General features: G+C 37.6%; 1 protein-coding gene across 21 annotated transcripts in view; it reads left to right on the top strand.

Annotated features, from left to right (window-relative positions):
• DLG1 (discs large MAGUK scaffold protein 1) overlaps positions 1 to 18,684 on the top strand; it is a 140,083-nt gene that overhangs the window by 61,082 nt on the left and 60,317 nt on the right. For 5 of the 21 annotated variants that reach the window (XM_054282825.1, XM_054282824.1, XM_054282817.1 and 2 more), the window contains exon 1: positions 2,770 to 3,190. The exons of the other annotated variants lie outside the window; for them this stretch is intronic. In XM_054282825.1, the coding sequence (XP_054138800.1) occupies positions 2,966 to 3,190 (225 nt within the window). In that variant the 5' untranslated portion in view covers positions 2,770 to 2,965. Of the gene's footprint in view, positions 1 to 2,769; positions 3,191 to 18,684 lie in introns of those variants that run through there. 21 annotated transcript variants of the gene reach the window in all.

Below are 18,684 nucleotides of genomic sequence, written 5' to 3'. Positions count from 1 at the left end.
TTTCCTTTCTCTGGATATTGCCTTTTCTGTGCAAATAGAACTTTTTCCAGTTTCTACTTGTAGGTTTGACCCTCTGTTGAAATGCTCTTCGACTGGAATGAACCCTTGTTTTTACAACCTCCCACTGTTTTTTCAACTCTACAAGTGACCATTCTTCTAATCTGGACTCCTTTGTGCTATCATGGTTTTGTGCCATCTGTAGAGCTGTGCTTTGCCTTTATCTTCAGGTTGCTTTGTAGCACATAAAAATCAGGGTTTTTCTCATCACCACAGTACCACCTCCTTCTGCAAATAACTGCAACTGTATCTGCTTAGGCGTCAGCAGATCTTGCTCGATATCATTGCATCCATATGGAGTGTAGGTGACACAGATTGCTGCCTTGCATCACCAGCAAGATTGCATAACCTCTTCCTTAAGTACTTTTCTGGATTTCTCTCTCAATTGAAATTAAATCATCATTGCTTCACTTTCAGGAAGCTTTTTGTCCATGTGATGCTTTCCTGAAGTGCTGATTTCTAAAATCACTTTGTAATTGATGCCATATTGGATTGTTGGCTGTGTGGGAATCAGCCTTGAAATAAACTGCCTTGAAACACAGCAGACCTCTTTTATCTTCAGACAGGTTGATATAACAGTAAAAAAAATAGCTGCTTGTTACATTTCTTGTCCATATATTGTGGTGTTTACTTCCAGAATTTTGCGCACTATTCTTCTATGTGACTTTGTTTGGAGCCTATGGGGACAAACAGAGAGAAAAATGAATTCTTGAAGAAGTTCTTTTGAATGTTGGACAAATTCTTGTTCTCTAGGCTATCTAATAAACTGTATAGCAGTGTTGATATTCAAGGCCATATGTAGAAAAAGATAGAAAATATTTTCACCTTACTTTTTATAAAAGGACTTGATACTCAGAGCATATAATTTGTACCTTGTTCCAAACACCTTCAGTCATAGCCAGGGATTAATCAATTTCTCTGGTAATAAATTCATAGCATTTTTCAGGCTAGGTATGTTTTTTGTGTCTGGAAAAAGGTAGGGCTCAGGAAGTGCTGCAGTCTTCCTGTGAAAAAATTCCCATTATGAGAAGCTTGTCCATTTGGAAAGTCCTATCTACTGTAGCTCAGGCATTTCTCAACCTCCATTATCTGCCTTGTGCTCATAGCTTTAAGGACACTGCACAAGTCAGATCCAGTTTCATATGACTTACAGTGATAAGCCATTGTATTTTATAAATATTAATAAAGTCTGTCTGAAAGGTGTGCTCAGAATATTGGCCTGTGCTGTGTTATTGAGCTGTACTAGTGACTAGAAGTAAATGGTGCATTGATCTTGCTACGACACATTTCAATTAATGTACTTCTTATTTCTTCTTGTAATGGAGGCCTGCAGGAAAAAAACTGTAACTCAGAATAGGATAGCTGTCAGTAAGAATTTGTTAAACAGCAGATTATGTTGCATCCCAAGAAGTACGTGAAGGAATTTAGTAACTCCACTAAAATGCACATCATGGAGCAGTGAATTTTTAGAATTATGTGGCTGTAAGTTGTGGCTGTGTTGTAAGGAATTTTTCTGCCTTTGTTTGTCATATGAAGACTTCTCTTCTTGTTTAAAATGTTTGCCCTGGTGCTATGATCATGGCTGTAGAAATATACCACAAATTGTTTGGATAACTTTCCAGAGATGAGCTGCTACTGAAAGCTTGACATTTAACTGATTTCCAAAATAATCCCTCTGATATGAGCTGGAGGATTTTTTTAAATAGTTTGCTACAAAAATTTCAATGGTGAGCTCTATAAAGTAATTTGAGTTCCATATAATCTTTCAGCTAATTATTCTGAGTACTTTTTTGCTACGAAGAAAGCAGAGAAAACCTCTAACAGTAATACTTGTCATGTACATGGGAGATCAAAATAATCTTACTGAAAAGTCATTAGTGAATAATAAGAATATTTTGGGTTTGAATTATTCTTGTGCTTTTGAGAAGGAATGTTGAGTCAAAAATATATGTACACACACACACACACACACACATATATATATATAGCTTTCATAATGTGCTTACAACAGGCACAGAAATTTGGGCATAGGTGTTATGAATGTTACACATTATTCACAGAATAAGAACAGAGTGTGGACTCTGTTTAATCTTAGTCTCTGATTTTCTTGAGGATTAAACAAACCCCAAACCACAGAGAACAACTTCACTAGGAATCCTCTGATCTACAACACAGAATGATTGCTTTCTGGCACTACGATTCACTCCCTCTTTAGTTTTATGCACAAAAGTACAGGGAAAAACAAGAAGAAATTGGCAAATAGTTGTTTCTTAAATATTTGTTTTGAACATGGGGTTAAAGTAATTTTGCTCTGTGGAATGTTTTCATAAAGACAGAATCAGTAAAAAGTGCAGCTCTGCTCTATATTCCCTGTTTTGTTTGCTTCAGGTTCATAATTTATGCAGGCAAGGAAGTGAAAAGATGCTATTGGATATTTCTACAGGCAGTGATTGAAACTTGGTTATTTTTGATCTGTGCTTTCTCCACCCAGTAGCTGTTATCATCCACCACCATCCTCATAGCTCTGAATTTGTAACGTTGTACTGTACCTGCTACCCAGTTTCCCTTAAATATCTGTTGGCAGCTAGGAAGAGAAAGCAAGGCTTTCATCCTGTGCGTTCCGAAAAGGAAAAATAAGGAAAACCTTTGCTTGCTGCCTTTTTTTTTTTTTTTTAATTGCTCAAGATTATACTTATCATTGTAATCACAGTAGAGAGGGAATGTAAGAGGTAGAAATCCTTGGAGGAAAAGCAAGCAAGCAATCAGCTAGCAAGAATTTTGTTTTCCTGCTTTGTAAATGATGCTGCTGTAATTCTATCTGCATTTTTTTTTTTTTTCTTGCTCATTCACCACTCAGCAGCTGGTAGGGAATTAAGACTGCCTGGCAACCACCTGCAGAGCTGCAGAGATGAATTACATTTTCGGAAATAACACGCTGCTCTATTCTCGCGCCAGTCGAGGCAGCGCTGGCTCCAGCCACAGCTCGGTAGGCCCCAAGCAGAAGCAGTGGGCAAAGAAAGGCTCCTCAGAGGAGCTGCGGGCTGAGCCTTCCCGCTGGCAGCAGATTGTGGCATTTTTCACTCGCAGACATGGCTTCATTGACTGCATTTCTGTCGCTGCCAGCTCCTCCCAGGTAATGTGCCACATGTTCGAGTGATTGTGTCTGCATGTTTTCTGGTTGCTTGCTAGTCAGAAAGAGCAATTATTTATATATGCATGATTTCATATAGTCTCTTATTTATGGATGGCGTTTTCTGTCTGCTTTCATTTTCATATTTTAAAGAGCTCTGTATAATTTCTAGCATTAAAGCATGAAAATGGAAACACTAAATGAGGTCTGATTTTTATTTATTTTGCAAGTGATGAGCCTCCAGCAATTTTAAATATGAGATATCCTAATGAAACAGTGAAATATTGAAAACGTAGTTTGCATTCTGCTGCTTGGCTCTGGAGGGCAATAACGTAGTTAAGAAATATCAATTCCATAGCTCTAGTAAGATGTCAAATCAAACAGACTACGTATTTAACGGTTAAGAAATTTTAAAATAATTTAAAACCTTAACTCTAGGTAACACAACAAATTCAATTCTGTAACAGCTTTCCAGGTTTTTTTGGCTGCTAATAATACACAGATGAAGGAATGTCTCCCTTACATACAGGGTGTACATTCAATAGTGCAGTCTGTAAGAGAAACATGACATTTTTCAACTTCGCTGTCCATCTGCTCTATGTGATGTTTGTGTTAATCATCATTCAAAGTCAGGTAGAAGCAAGCAAGCTAAATTTTAATTGTAATTTTGAATAACTTATTAAGATTGACAATGAGAAAAGTTTAAACTTATTGGCATTAGAAAATTAGTATCTCTTGGGAAAATATGACTAAGACCTATGGAACAATGCTGAAATGTCAGAATTATTTAAACAGGGGAGATTAGGTTTGTTTTGCTACTGTCAAGTGAAATTCATCATTAGTCAAGATGTCTTGAATGATTTAACCTGAAATATTACAAAAACTTAGAAAAGAAGGAAAAATATGCTATCCTCAGACACTGCAATTTTATTAGGATAATTTCTGTTAGTAGTTCAAAGATGGCACTTCCCCTGAAGTCTGTTTATTATTACCTGTTTTTTTGCCTATGAATTTGGAGTAAACAATGAATAGGAGAGCTTAGAGGGGAATTTTTACTTTCTTGTTGCATCTTGTACATGATGTGGAAGTTGGATCCTGTAGTTTCTCTAATGGGTCATTATACAACTCCAAGTGATGCATTAGATAGACATAATAGCTTTTAAATACTGGGGTTTTTTTTAAAAGTAAAAATATATAGTATTAGCCTTCTGAATAAAAATTATAGTTGCTCTCATTTGTTTAAAGCTTGAAGAAGTAATATTGAAATGTGTGAAGCTTGCAATTGGACTGACTAGTCAGGCCTAGAAAGCTGCTCATAAATAAAATATGGAATGCCCTCTGCTTTGAGTGAGGGTTGGACCAGGTAAAGTTCCTGAGATCCCTTCAATCCAAAGGCATGATTCTGTGAATATCACAGTGTTTGTTCTGTTTTTCTGCTATGGAAAAGATTCCTTACCTCTGGGAAAGCCTGCCAGATATTTTCACAGCTCTGACAGTTCTTCATTAAAAATAACGGCTTATACATGTTCATAGCCAGAAGGAGGGGGAAAGGCATAAAATATTTTGAAGTGGTTGTTAAAAAAACCTTAATGAGCATATTCAGAAGTCATGCACTAAAAACATAAGGGCCTGTTGAAGCCACTTCCTCTGGAAGGATGCCGTACTGTGCTTGCACCTTATCCACCCATTGCAGCTGTTCTAGCCTCAGGAGAGAAAAAGGCACTTGGAGATTGTTCATTGTGGTGCAATTTTGTTTTTCAGTTCTCTTCAGTTTGTGTTCTGTGTTGTAGCATTCTGAACATTTTGTTACCTTTTATTAGTTCATTTGAGGTACATCCCCATCATTTGAATGTAATCCGATTTGTGGAGTCCAAATAAGAATTAGATGTGAAGTACTTCTCTAGCCTGGCCTGTAGAAATTATTCGTGTGATCGTGGGCTTTATCAAGTCTTATTGTTGTGACATCATGATTTTCAACAGATACAAAATCTTTTGGTGGTTTTTAAAGTAGCTGTCTCCTGCTTCCCCTGTGAATCTGCTACCAAGCCCCCAGTTTTAGCTGTCCCTTCATTTCCTTGGCTTTCTTGGATGGCATTAATTGGTCATACTAGCTTAGTTCCCTCCATCTCCAGTGAAAGGGAAATGACTCCAGAGATGGCAACACCTGTCCTCCTTGGGACCTGCTTGGGTCACCCTGCCCCAGCAAGGTGGTAAGAGGACTTTGGATTTCTGTATCCTAAAGAAGCAAGGCTGAAGGTGATGGATATGATAGCACTGATTTTTGCTGTAGTTATCCCTTGGTTTATGCCCGAAAGAATGCACACATGCCCACACAAGTGCCTGGTGCCCAGCTAACCTCACCAAACTTCTTTATGAGTCCTGGAAGCAGATTTAACATGCTCAGGAATTCAAGGCCTTTATTGTTTCTTCCTGCTCATTCCCTGTGATGTTGTGCTAGTAACTGAAATAGAAGAAGTAAGGAATTTGATTAGGAGCTGATATATCAATTTTTGTCAGCAAATTTTTAAATTTCTTAAATAAAAGCCAAATCTGTGGTGTAAAATGGAAGGTAACAGTAAAACTAAGCATTGTACTGTCACAAGGGTGAATAACTGCCATGAGCTTAGTAAATACACCATTATGCAAATGACAAATACTGAGTAACTTAAAGTGCTGTCCTTACAAGAGATATGCCCAGTGCATCAAGGACGTTACCCGTATCAAGATCACTGCTTTTCTCTGAAGTCTTTCCAGAGCTCTGAGAAGCCCCTATTCTTGTCAGTCAGTCCAGCTCTCATGTCTCAGAAAGCATTTTAACTGTTGGTATTTGGCTCATGGTGTGCTACAAATGCAGAATGATTTGTCTGAATTCCACATGTCATTAAACTGGTTCTAACAGCAATCACTGATGCTTTTCTTAGCATGTAACTGAGAATACACTTGCAGCATGTGATACTGAAAATTGTTTAGCTCCTTGAATATCCTGTGATCATTTTTACTTCTATTTTCTAGGACATATTTTAGGAAAGATGAAAAGGATCAGGACAGAAAAATCATCCTAAATCCACTTAGCCATTTCAAAAACTTAATTTTAAATTTCAGAGCTTATCAACTGCTTTTGTGAGTTGCTTGAACCCAGTAATTTCTCGACTTAGTTTATCTTCCTTTTAAGTTCTTGATAAAAGTTTTACTGTGTGATTAGTCCTAGACTATTGCTCTCAGAGTCGTTGGAGTATTATGGACATAGTTCTAGCATGTACAAAATGCTGTGTTTAATCACAAACAACGTAGAGGTGTTGTAAGGCAGTTAAGAAGATAATGATTTAAAAAAAAGTCAGGTCTCTACCCTAATCCCTCTTTTACTATATTTCTTGAAAAACTGATTTCTTAGGGCAATATTTATTATCCTTCCTGTATTTTGTTATATATTGAAGTATTTATATATTGTTGCTGCTAAGATTGTGATGAATGCAGGAGAAAGCAGCTTTAAATAGTTTGTGCTTTGGACAATTTTCTCTACAACAATGCACCTTCTGAAACTGAAGCATGAGTTTAATTTTACCAAGTTTCCTTCCTATTCTTGATTTTAAGCTGTGTAAAATCACACAATTGTAAAAGCATGAGTTTATTTTGCAAATTAGTTCTGCCACTGGTTGCATTTTCTGTAAGCTGGCATTGTAGCAGTGATAAAAGCAGTATGAATTTATTCTGCAAGAGGAATGCATTAATATGTGTTCCAGTCAATAGGCCAAAAAGCAGGAAGTTCTTGGTGGTTTAACCAAAGCATCAAAGGACTTTCTCTGGAACCTTTGGTTCATTTTGTAAACATTTTCCGTGTACAGTACAGATGAAAACTTCTCAAGACCATGAAATTTGCTTGACATTTTAGAGATAGGCAATTTTAAAATCATAATAGTATCAATAAATGTTAGGAATATCTGGCATGACCCATGTAAAGCCATGTAGCCTTTGTCAGCATCCTGCTGGTTCCCTGCAGTGGGCAGTGGTCCCCTGTGCTGGGGTCAGGCCTGTGCAGTGCTGGGGCTCTGTGTGTCCCCCCAAGCCCTGTGTGTGCCTGCAGTGCTGGCATGTGCACGTTGTTACCTCAGCTAATCACCTGCAGCAGGCAGTGCTGATAAGAGCTGAGGGAGTGGTGATAAGAATCGAGCCGTGCTCCAGCTACCTGCAGGCGCTGCTTCCTGCCAGGGGAGTTCACGTTCCACGTCCCTTTCCTGATCTTTCACTGCTCTGTCTCACTCAGAGTTGGTAACATAACTTCTTAATATTTCTGTTGCATTGTATCTCAAGAAAGTTACTTTTTCCAGAATGAGTCAGAAATCTGGTAAACAAAGAAAGAGACACCGAATTTTTTGCTTTTGGAGTTCTGGTGCTGCTACTGCTGGGGCTTTCTGCCTGCACTGTGCTCGAGGGTCTGAATCTTCAGGCAAGGCAGACACTGGATCCCCTCTTAATCCATTGTCTTCAGCTAATAACTCAGGTGGACTAGCAAGGTCTTGCTGTATGAAGCCCAGTGCATGGAAGCCTGTGAAAAAGGTAGGACTCTTTAGGGCTGTTATATAACTTTCCTAATTTATTTTATATTGTGATAGTTGTCCTCACAGTTGAGGCTTGTATTGTATTGATTGACAAAGTGTTTTGAAAGTCAAATACAGGCCAGTCTGTCTTTCACCAGCTGTCAGCTTACTGAACAGCTCTAGCATGGCTCCTGTAGTATAACATTTCTGTTTTGCTGCCAAAGCTGCTGCACATGTTTCAGTTAATACAATTATTAGCTAAATTACTGTCTGACAGAACCGCTGAATCTAAAGTGAAAATCGTCTTCTTCCTGTTCTTCTATTTTGGTCCACAACATCAAGAGCACTCTCAATTATGATTAAGATGGGCAGGATATTTCCTTTACTTTGAAGACTATACAACAGAAGCTTCTTAGATGTTTTTAGAAAACATGACCTTGTCTATTAGAATGCTCTCTGCATCCATGTTTGGGAGCTGACATGGTATCCCGTTGTGCAATTTAAGACTTCTAGTTTAGACCAAGCTCAGAGTCCTGGTCAAATGTTGTGTCCACAGCATTTCTGAGATTTATAGTAACTCAAGGAGAGAAATTGTTTTGTTAAAAAAGAGAAATTGAAATCAGTATGTGCACACCAGCTATGCAGTATCTTTTGAGAAAGATTTGGTTCTTTTTCCTAGAAGCTCTACTGGGGCCACTGCTTTTATGTGTTTTTCAAAGCAAAGAAGGAATTTAAATTTCTCCTGATGATTAACAATTAGTTTAAAAATTTTTCAGTGAAACATTTAGGCTCTTGAAGTCCCTTATTTTTTTCCTTTTTTAACATGGGCATGATAGCCTGAGTGAAGAATGTGTCCATCACTCCTCTCCCTGGGAGAGAATTCAAACTAATTTCAACATGCTGCTGATTATTAAACTTCAAGCATAATCCTACTGTGAAGCATTTCCAGACAGTTCAATTTTGAATTACTCTGACAGATCCACAAAAGATGACAATGCAAGGAAAGCATCAGTCTCCTCATGTACAATTGAAATGAAGTGCCTTATTCTTGTTTATTGGTATAACCACATAATTCACATTTTGCTTATGATGTAATGGCTGTGTAGCAGAGGGGTCCCACTGGATGCTTCCTTTAAAGCTGTTACTGAAATGTCTTTCCAAATTTAATTCGAATGAAGATTGCATAGTTCTATAGATGATTTCAAGAACACTCTACAGGTTTCTCCAGTTGGAATTTAGGAGAAATCCTTCTGATCATTTGGCACTGTTCCTCCATTTCATTCCTTACAGAATGGATAGGAGCACTCCTGTTCCACAGCAAAGGCTGATAACCTTGTGCCATCTGTCATGGAAGCTCAGAAAATGTTATACAGAGGCCAAATTTAGTACTGAGACTTGACAACTTGTTAATACCACACCACCTAGCGAGGCGTCCCTGAATCCTTTTGAGGATCTGCTTTTTCTGGTCTTTCCCAAAATAGCTTTAGCAGCAGTCAATTCTGTACGGGTCAAAATTAATTACATCAATGTTCTCCCTAAAAGTAGTTTGTCATGAAAAAAATAGAAAAATATTGCCTAATCTTTGATATACTCAGCTGCAATATTTTTTAAACTATACCTTTGTTTACTTGGGATCATGAACAGACCTCTTAAGTGGCCACCTCTTGTGAGTTTTCCAGGAACTGCTTGGACTCCAAGACAAACCAATAATGCTTCCTGACTCTCCTGAGCCACAGCAGTTTTCTTGTACCTCATTAAGGTTTGCCAGCATTACCTGCTGGAAACTGCTGCTCCTCAAGTTGTTAAAGTTCTAATCCCCATTTGACCAGCCTGGCCATCTGACCACATGATGGTTCATTCTCTAAGAAACTCAAAGAAGTCCAAACTGGTGCAGTTCTGACACTTGCCTTTTGAAAGACTGAAGGCCCCCTTCCATGTACTAGGTTTTTGTGGCTGCACACACAAGGTTCAATATCAAAAGAGCACATTCAGAAGGACTAAAAGAATCCTCTGAAAGTAGAGCAAGGATTCCCTTCTGTCTGTCTTGTATGATTTAAAAAAAACCCTTGTCACCAACCAATGCACTTCTGGGCTTGTTTTTTTTGGTATTCCTCAGGGTGTCTCTGTGGCGTTTATTGCTGTTCCATGTGACTCGTTGTCAGTATTGAATTTCATCTCATTGCCTATAACTCACTTGTCTAATACATCAGCCTTGCTCTACAGCTTGTTTCTGTTGTGCATTTGCTGCCCTTCTCTTTTTGTTGGTGTTTAACTGCACATTAGGATGTAGTTGAGCTGACGTGTTCTCCAGACACATAACAGACACTTATGACTCATTTTGTCTCTTGTAAGCTGATCTTGGCATTTATGAATTTTCAGTCTGTTGCTCTATTAAAGTGTTTCCTTTGTATATTCTTGTCCTTTGCAACAGTCTTTTTTGAAACTATACATTTAAGCAATTATTTCCTTGAAATCAGATCACCTTTTGCATACTTTTCATAGGAAAAATAAAAAAGACAAAGTCAGGACAAAATAGTTTAAGGTATACCAGAACACTGGTAAAATAGAATTGCTTATTAATTTTTTTCATGTCCTTGTAATCAGCTTAAATTTTGGGTTGTTGTGTAAGTTGCCAACATTTTTTTAGCTGTATGGAAGTTATTATATTGTTGTTGTTATTGGAGAGTATTATCTATGCAGCTGTGTCTTCTAAATAGGACTTCAGACATTTTATGGGATGCAGGTATAATTCAGGGGTTTTCATTGATGATGGAATCTTCCCTTTCTTCCCACTGCTTTGTGTGGTACTTCCTGGAAACTGCTGTGCCGTGGGAATGTGTTGGATGGGTCTGCTGACTTCTGGTCTTCTATTCTCTTTATCAGGGCTGCCTCACAGTGTGTGTATTTGCTTATTTAAAATTGTTTCTCTGAGACTGATGCCTGCAGAAGTCAGTTGAGGAGCCTGTGCTCCATTGCTCCCAGGTAGTGATGTTTGCCTTTCATAACAAAGTAGGGAGGGGAGTAAAGATTGCTTGTGCTGCTGGGGTACAGTTCTACTTCAAAGCACATTTATTTTACTAAGTAAATAGTACTTGTTTTCCTTAGGTAACTAACTGTATCTGAATACCCAGTGTGATGTAGCAGGTGAGAAGGGAGTCAGCTTTCCCATTGGAGAGAGAAGGAACTCTGGATTCTCTCTGTAGTGTGTAGGGTAATCAGTCTGAAATCACGATAAGTGATTGGAGTGTTCAGAAAAGTGTTCTATAACTGTAGATGATATTCAGGAGCACCTGCTTTATAATGAAAACTCAAGAACCTCTGCTTAGTTCATCTGAAGGAAAGTCAGGAGATGATATGGTCACAGACTATAAATACGTGGGGATTGATTTCAGAAACTAGAAACTTGTTTATTTAGTAGAAAAAGGCATCTGTATTCCAAGTCAGATAGGAAACTTAATTTTAAAGATTTTAAAGATGGTACTAATATAATAAGCATTTTGGAAGTTTAGTGGGACATGATGTAGTTGAAAAATCAGGGTAATAAATTAGTATTTCCTATGTAAAAAGTATAATGACAAATAAATTGTCTACTTGAGAATGTCAAAATGCATCACAATCTCTGATCCATCATCTAATATAGTAGCTTCAAAGTGCTCTTTGAAAGCTGTAAACTGCTGGAAAGCAATTTATATATTTTTAAAAATCCCTCTTTTTATTGCACTTCTTTGCTACTGCTTTTAATTTCCCATTTAAATCTGTAATTTAAAAAGATGAATGCAGGGAAAATTCTGTGTACAGAATTCTGTGTACAGAAAAGCTTTTTAGACTTGGAGCACATTAAGCCTCGTTGCAGAGCAGCACTTGTTGTTAGATGCTAAATCAAGTGCTATGCAATGTGACCATGGAATACTGCTGATGAAGGTGGTGATAGTACAGACCTAAAATCATGTTCCCAGATAGGGGTGGAATGCCAAAGTTGATGCCTATCTCCAAGCAGCAAACTAGCTAGGGTAGTCCTAGCTTTGAACTCAGAATATTTCCTATTACTCATTTTACTGTACGAAAAATTAGATTCAGGTGCCAATAAAACTTAGATTAATGTGTTAAGAGGGACACATAATCAATAGGAGATGACATTTATTCAGGATTTCTTATGAAACTTACATTTAATTTGGCTGAATTGTCAGTTATGTTCTGTGTGCCCCTTTTGTTTAAACTGTCTTAGTTACTAGAACAAAAATTTTGAAGAGGCACATGTGATTCTCTTATAAAAAGGGGCAAAGCTGTACTTTGTTAGGCTGCACCTAAGCAGTCCGATTTCCTTATTGTATTAACTTTGGGAAATTCTCTATTGTCACAAAATAATTAACAGGTAGAGAGATAAACAGGTATTCTTAAGTCAGTTTCTTTTTGTAATGAAAAAATAAGGACTTGCAGATCTTCCAAACATATTTGAAAACAGAGACCATATAGATCAAAATCTACATGGGAACATGTGGTCATCAGAATGTTTTTATAATTACAGAAGTCTTCGAAAACTATGGTTCTTGCATCAAAGTCTGTTAAAATTAATGGTGCCATGAGATAAAAGGGATATGATAGGCTACAAATGAAGTATTTCAATTCCAGAAAGAGACTTTGGAGTTATCACTGGTGATTGTATGAGAATGTCACCTTGGTACCATGCAGTAATGAAAAGGGTAAATAAAGTGTTGGGTATTATTAAAGAAGTACTAGCAAATAACATAGAGCATGATTTGAGTATATTCATTGGGTATAATTCTAATTTTGGGGGGATTCTGTTTTCCTTGTCTTAGAAAGGATTATAGCTTAAGTAAAAAGGAAAAGAGTAACAAAACATCAAGAGGAACAATCTAGTTATCTATACGGATAGATAACTTAAAATAAACCAGAAGAAAAAGCATGAGGGGAAATATGATAAAGACATAAAATGAAAATGAAGTTAAGAGGATTCTCAGCTAGAAATTCTGCAACTGATATCTAATTTTAAATCTGTCCAGTAACATTTCTTTGGAAGTTGTGAAAGGCACTGACACAAAACACTGTGGACAAAATGCTATTTTTGAAGGCTCAAAAAGAAAATTACTTAAAAGCAGAGTTAAATGGATTTGCAAAGAGCAGGTGGCACAGAGCTGTTACAGAGAGTGGCTCAGGAAGCTCTTGACTGTCAGGTTCTGAGATGGTTTTCTGGGAAAATTACCGGGCATATGTCTAATTCCTCCTTGCCCATCTGTCAGTTCTTTCTGCTGGTAAGACTCTTGACCAGTTGGGCCTTTGCTCTCATCCAGGGTAGCAACTTTTACTGGTTGTGTGGAGCAATCAGAATAATTTCTCTCTCTCTCTACTGCACTGTACTATTTGATGTTTTTGAATAAATTACACTAGGAAATAAAAAAGAATGAGAATAAATGTCTAGAGGATGTTTGGAAGCCTGGCAAGAGTACAAGTTAAATGCAGGGAATGGAATCTCAGTTTCTGTCTTTTAGGTGTCACTCAGCAATCACGATCACCTGAGCTGGAAATCTCCAAGTCTCATAAGGAAATGCAATCTGATAGATTCATCCCCTGAGTTATGTGTCTGTCATGAGATGATCAGAGTGTCAGGAATTAATCTTGAAATGTATCTGGAAAGGACTAATGGTTAAATTAATAGTCTCAGAGAATGTTATTAATGATACAAGTAACAGGTGAATTCCCAGCTGCTGCCCCAAGGCATTTCTGAATTAGAAATATTCTTGGGGTTTTTTTGCTATACAGTTTTTTTCCTATGTACAATACAAGATACAGTGCTGCCCATTTTGGAACCACAGATGGTTCGTCTTGTGCTCTGGTGCAGTTGGGAAATGGCAGGAGTGCTGGCAGGTTGGGTTTTGTCTGGTGTTAATTTTTATACTATACATTACTGCTGTCACTTAAATTCAAGTAATGAAGGACTTGAAAAATTTAATTGACAATTGCTAATTTGGCTTTGAGCCTCAGAAACCAAAACAAAAAGATACATTTTGTTTTCTGGTTCTTGAAATTCAAAGCAAGTAAGTAATTATATATTTGTAGCATGACCACTTAATTTGTTTTTGCCTATCTGTTAGTTCACTTTCTTCTTTCATAATTTTTAGTGTTAATTTTTCTCTTGTTTCAGCCTATTTCTTCACTTACTCATTTTTACCTTTGTTGCAGTGTTCAATTTTTATCAATTTTTGTCCTTTTACTTAAGAAACCATAACCAGATGAAGTAGAATGTACTGTAAAATACAATTTTCTACTTGCTTTTTTGCTTATTGGAAAAGAAAAACTGCAGAAGAAAACTACTGGCATGTCTGTCAAGCTGGTGCCCTGGTTCCAGCAGCAGCCAGAGCAGAGGATTGGGGAGGAGTGTAAACCCAGGCCAAGAGCTGTGATATTTCCTCTGAGAGCTTTCAGAGATTGCTGCCTATTCCAGTACAGGGATTCCAGGAGCTGTAAGTGAATTGTGTGTTTCATAATGCTGAATCCATGAGTTTTCATGAACTTGGACAGCATTCTTTTAGTGGCAAGGATTCAACAGTCAAAGAGCAGCTTCTGCTTGTTTGTAGCCTAATGGAGGGGAGCAGAGTTGGGATTATGGGAGCTGTTCTTCTGCATCTTGTTCAAAGTTCTTTTAAATGCAAGACAGTGTTGGAAAGAGAATTCAGTGTATTTTTTCCTTCCCTTGGATTGAAGAGTCAGATTTGTCTTTTCTGTTCTGTTGCAGACAGGGACTAGGGCAGGTTAGAGCATCTTGGCAAGGAGCAGCTTGGACAGTGGCCTGGGAGTGGAAACTTTGGAGCATCACTTGTCAAAGTCATCCTGAACCTCAGATCTCCTCTCATGGCCACACCAATGTTGTAACAGTGTGGTTAAGGGTTGGTGTCTTCTGGTTCTGAGGATTCAGGAAACTAAATGCTTTTTCAGTAATTGTGGTGGGGACGTAAATAAATGCAGGCCATAACCTCACTTCTTTTTTTCCTTTAAACTGTTGAAAGATTTAATTGTTTAGCTTCTCAATGTTTAAGGACTTGAAACATTAGTAGAAATATGTTGTGTAGTGTTGTTGGTGTTAGAGATTATAAAAAAGGAAACTGCAGAATTTTCTTGCAATCATTGGGACTCTTGAGGGTCTGATTAATCCTGTTTTGCTTTTTCTGAATCGTAAACTCAGAAGTGAAACCCCTTGTCTTAGTGCTTTCTAGAGACTTTTTTTGTAATGAAGAGTTTGAAATTTCAACTGTGTTATAGATTAGGTGCTTTAATCACCTTAACTAAATAATATAGGCAGAAATGATTGTGTAAGCTAGGATGCTGTCACAATTAGTCCAAAACTTAATGGAAGTGAAGTCATAAGTCAAGAAACGCTTGCATTGTTTCATGTATTTTATGATAGTCTGAGAAACTTAAGCTTCTACTTGTAATATTTATTGTTCCCCACTTTTTTCAGGTCAGTATAGTTAATATTCCTTTTATCCAGGGTAAATAAGTGAAAGAAGTGCCATGCAAAATGGATGTTTTGGTCAGTTTGATATGAGCACAAAAGGCTGAGTTTGCCATCCCAGCTTGCAGGGTCTCCATGGTATGGGAATGGGTGAAACCAGCTGAGGAACAGAGCTGGCAGCTGTGGGTAGCAATAAGAAGCCATCAGGGCTGGAGTGAAAGCAGCAGTGCACGTTTGTGAAAAATTCAGCATGTGTCAAGATACAATTCTGCCACTGATATGTGCAAAGCCTTTTGTAAATGAAGGTGTGGCTTTAGTGTAAAGCCAGTTTAAGTGTAAATCAAGCAATTATTTTCCCTTTCAAAATTGATATTTATGTCCTGAAAGCTAATGAATTTCAATTAATGGGTTGTTATAGATGACTTTCCTGGTGTGGTTTTCTGTTTGCTGTTCATTAATGTGAGGTAAATTCTGTTCTGCTCATGCTTAGTGTTCTAGGGCAAATACATCTATTCTAAAAATATTTTTAGATAATAGATTGTTCACAGATTAATACAGTTTTCAAAAAAAATATAAATACTTATCTTAAAATGGGAAACTTTAGCTCTGATTCACTGACTTGCTTCAGACCACTTCACTACTCCTTTTCAGACTGTCCTTCAAGTACTTTGAGGGCAGTGGGGTGCTGTAAGTAAGTGAACCTGAGTGTTTCTTATCCTAATTGTACTTTACTTAAGATGACATTCACATGCAAAGTTTTCATATGTTATGAGTAATGGTTCTTGAATTTTTACTCAATTTAAAAAAAATCCAATTAAATAAGTTTTGTTAACTTTTGGAGAAGAGTAGTGAGATAGCTTGACAGGTAATTGACATGTTTCTAGTATTGAGTGAGATCACTTTTCAGTATCAGAGCTAGATAGGTATAGGACTTCTTTTATATTTAAATTAACTGTAAATAACAGAATGGGCATTCTGTCTAGGTTTACTTATTTCCTGAATAATTGAAAAATGATTGCAAATTATGTGTTCTGAGAAACATGTAAACAGTACCCAGCCTTCAACATTGTATTTTGATTTAATAATGTTCCTAGGAGTGAACAGTTTACCACCTCTCAGTTTCTTAGCACAGCATACCCTTTCTACTGTGAAAATCAAAAACTAAAATATTGACACCTGAGAGCTGCTATTATCTTTCTATAATCAAGTCTTAGAATATGTTTTTTCTTTGTCTTGGCTCTTTTTGATGCTAAAACCCTGCTTGGGCTTCTTTGTGGATGCATTAGCATTATAATGAAAGCTATTATTCTTAAGGCTGATGTTATTTAAAAGGAGCTTTCTAGGCCTTGCTTTAAGTTACAAATTAAATGCATTAAATTCATTCTCAATAGCACTTATGAATTTAATGAGGAGCCTTGCAATTCTGCTTTGAGCTGAGAGTATTGAGATGCTTCATGAATACAGATGACTGACCTGCTGCAAAGGGTTCAGTATTGGACTTTTGCTGAGTATTTGATAAACAAAAGGCAGAAGTTAGTTTTACTAAAGCTAATATTGACTTTGTGTACATTTTTAATGTTATGGATCTGGAATATGACTGAGATTAAACTCAGTCCCTGAGAGATGTGACAGGACAAATTAATTTGAGCAAGGTCTTTCTGAATACTTCACATAAAAAGGCAAGGCTTCAAGAGTCCAGTTTTTGATCTTAACGGAGGGAGAACAGGTTGGTTACTGAAACTTTTGTTCTATTGAGACTGTTTGTATTTGCATGAGATTCTTAGCACCTGAAAGTTTTACTCATTGAACATCCATAAGATACTGTGTGGTAGCATTGGTGATAGTTTTGTAGGTCCAGGTTGACAATTTCTGCCTTGTGGTTGTTCATTTGTCTCATACACAAAACTCTAGTTTAGCTACAGTCTGCCTCAGTAGGTAAGAGTCTGTCTGTCCCTGCTGCTTTATTTTGGCTTGGGTAACCGTGCACATTGCTCCTCACTAGGCTGTTTTTGTAGATAAAGATTGCAGTGAAGAATTGAAAGAGTAAATACACACTGTGTTTGTCTTCAAATCAGTTCAGGTCATCCTCACCATCTGCGATTTTACTGATATTCTGCTGTCTTTGTTTTCCCCCTTCAAAGCTATTTATTTATATTTTTAGTTCAGAGTTTTAAGTTCATTTGAGTTCATTGCAAAATGCTGTGGGGTTTGAGGAGGAAACTAGGTTAGAGAATCAATTTGTTGACTGAGTTAAAAAAAACCCAACAACACAAAATCAAGCAACCAGATAACCCCTACAGTTTAGAATATCTAGCATGCTAATGGTGAGTCTTTAAAACAGTCTGCTCACAGACATAAGATTTTCAAGAGCCGGGGTTCGCTCTGAGAAAGGTGAGAGCCAAGGTGACATCACAGGCATTCAGACTAGACCTTTTAATCCAAAAGGTCTGGATGGGTATGTCTTTCCCTTTTGGGGATCCAAAAACCTTTCATATCTTCATTACAGCACTTGAACTGAATTTACAGCTCCGAGGTGAACTTGCCTGTCCTCAAAATCTCATTGTTAAACCATTGTGTACTAACTTACCCCTCCTTATGTGGGCAGACACTGACAGGCTTCAGACTCAGCTACTTTGTTGCTGTGCTTTGTCCAAACTCTCTTTGGAGAGACCTGGATATCATCCAGGTGGAGGTCTAGGGTTTTATTCCTTCATCCTTGGGACACCATGGTAATCAGTCTTTGCTCTGTCATGGCAAGGCACAACAAGAGCCCCTGAAAGGGGCAGGAGTCAGTAACACAAATCAGAAACCCAAAGTTATGATTGCATCAGTGCAGAATGTTGGGAAGGCTTAATCCTAACCACCCATGGGTTGGTGCCATCCTGATTGAACTTATAATTTCCCTGGTCAGGTAATAGTGAATTCTTCTTCTGTTAATGGTATTGTCCTGTTTGGCAGTTCTGCTTCCCATTCTGTGTATTCAGCGTATTTTGCTCTCTAGACTGGCTTATCAACAATGACAGGACTTCTGCCTGGCCTGAGTTAGGACTTGTGTCTGTGCAGTTCTCAAAATTCAGCTACATTCTTCAATACCTGACTTGAAACATAATTGCTCATGTTCAGATAGTGCTACATGATTTTAGTTCTTGTGAAACTTGGTAATTTTCATTTGATTTCTTTGGAACTCTAAAGCTGGGGCTGTAGGAAAGTACTTGTGTTGTGTTTCATTTTCAAATGCTCTTGAAGCTACATTTTGTTTAAAGTAGTGCAGAAATACACTCAGGAAAAACATGCATGTCCTCAAATTTATAGCTTAACAGCACAAGTCACTGACATCATGGCAGTAAGGACCTGCCAAGGCCACAGGCTGGCACTGATTTAGGGAGGAATAGAGCAGAGGTGGTGCATGAATTTAGTGCTAATTGTGTGTTCAGTTAGATCCTCTGGGCAGCCCACTTGGATAGCATGGATTGGGAATGAGGATGAGTGGCAGT

Source organism: Melozone crissalis, unplaced genomic scaffold (genome assembly GCF_028551555.1).
Source record: "Melozone crissalis strain CALT ecotype California unplaced genomic scaffold, PUWL_Pcris_2 ptg000034l_1, whole genome shotgun sequence".
Taxonomy (NCBI): Eukaryota; Metazoa; Chordata; class Aves; order Passeriformes; family Passerellidae; genus Melozone; species Melozone crissalis.
Note: the sequence above shows the minus strand (reverse complement) of the source record. Positions and strands in the feature narration are given on the sequence as shown.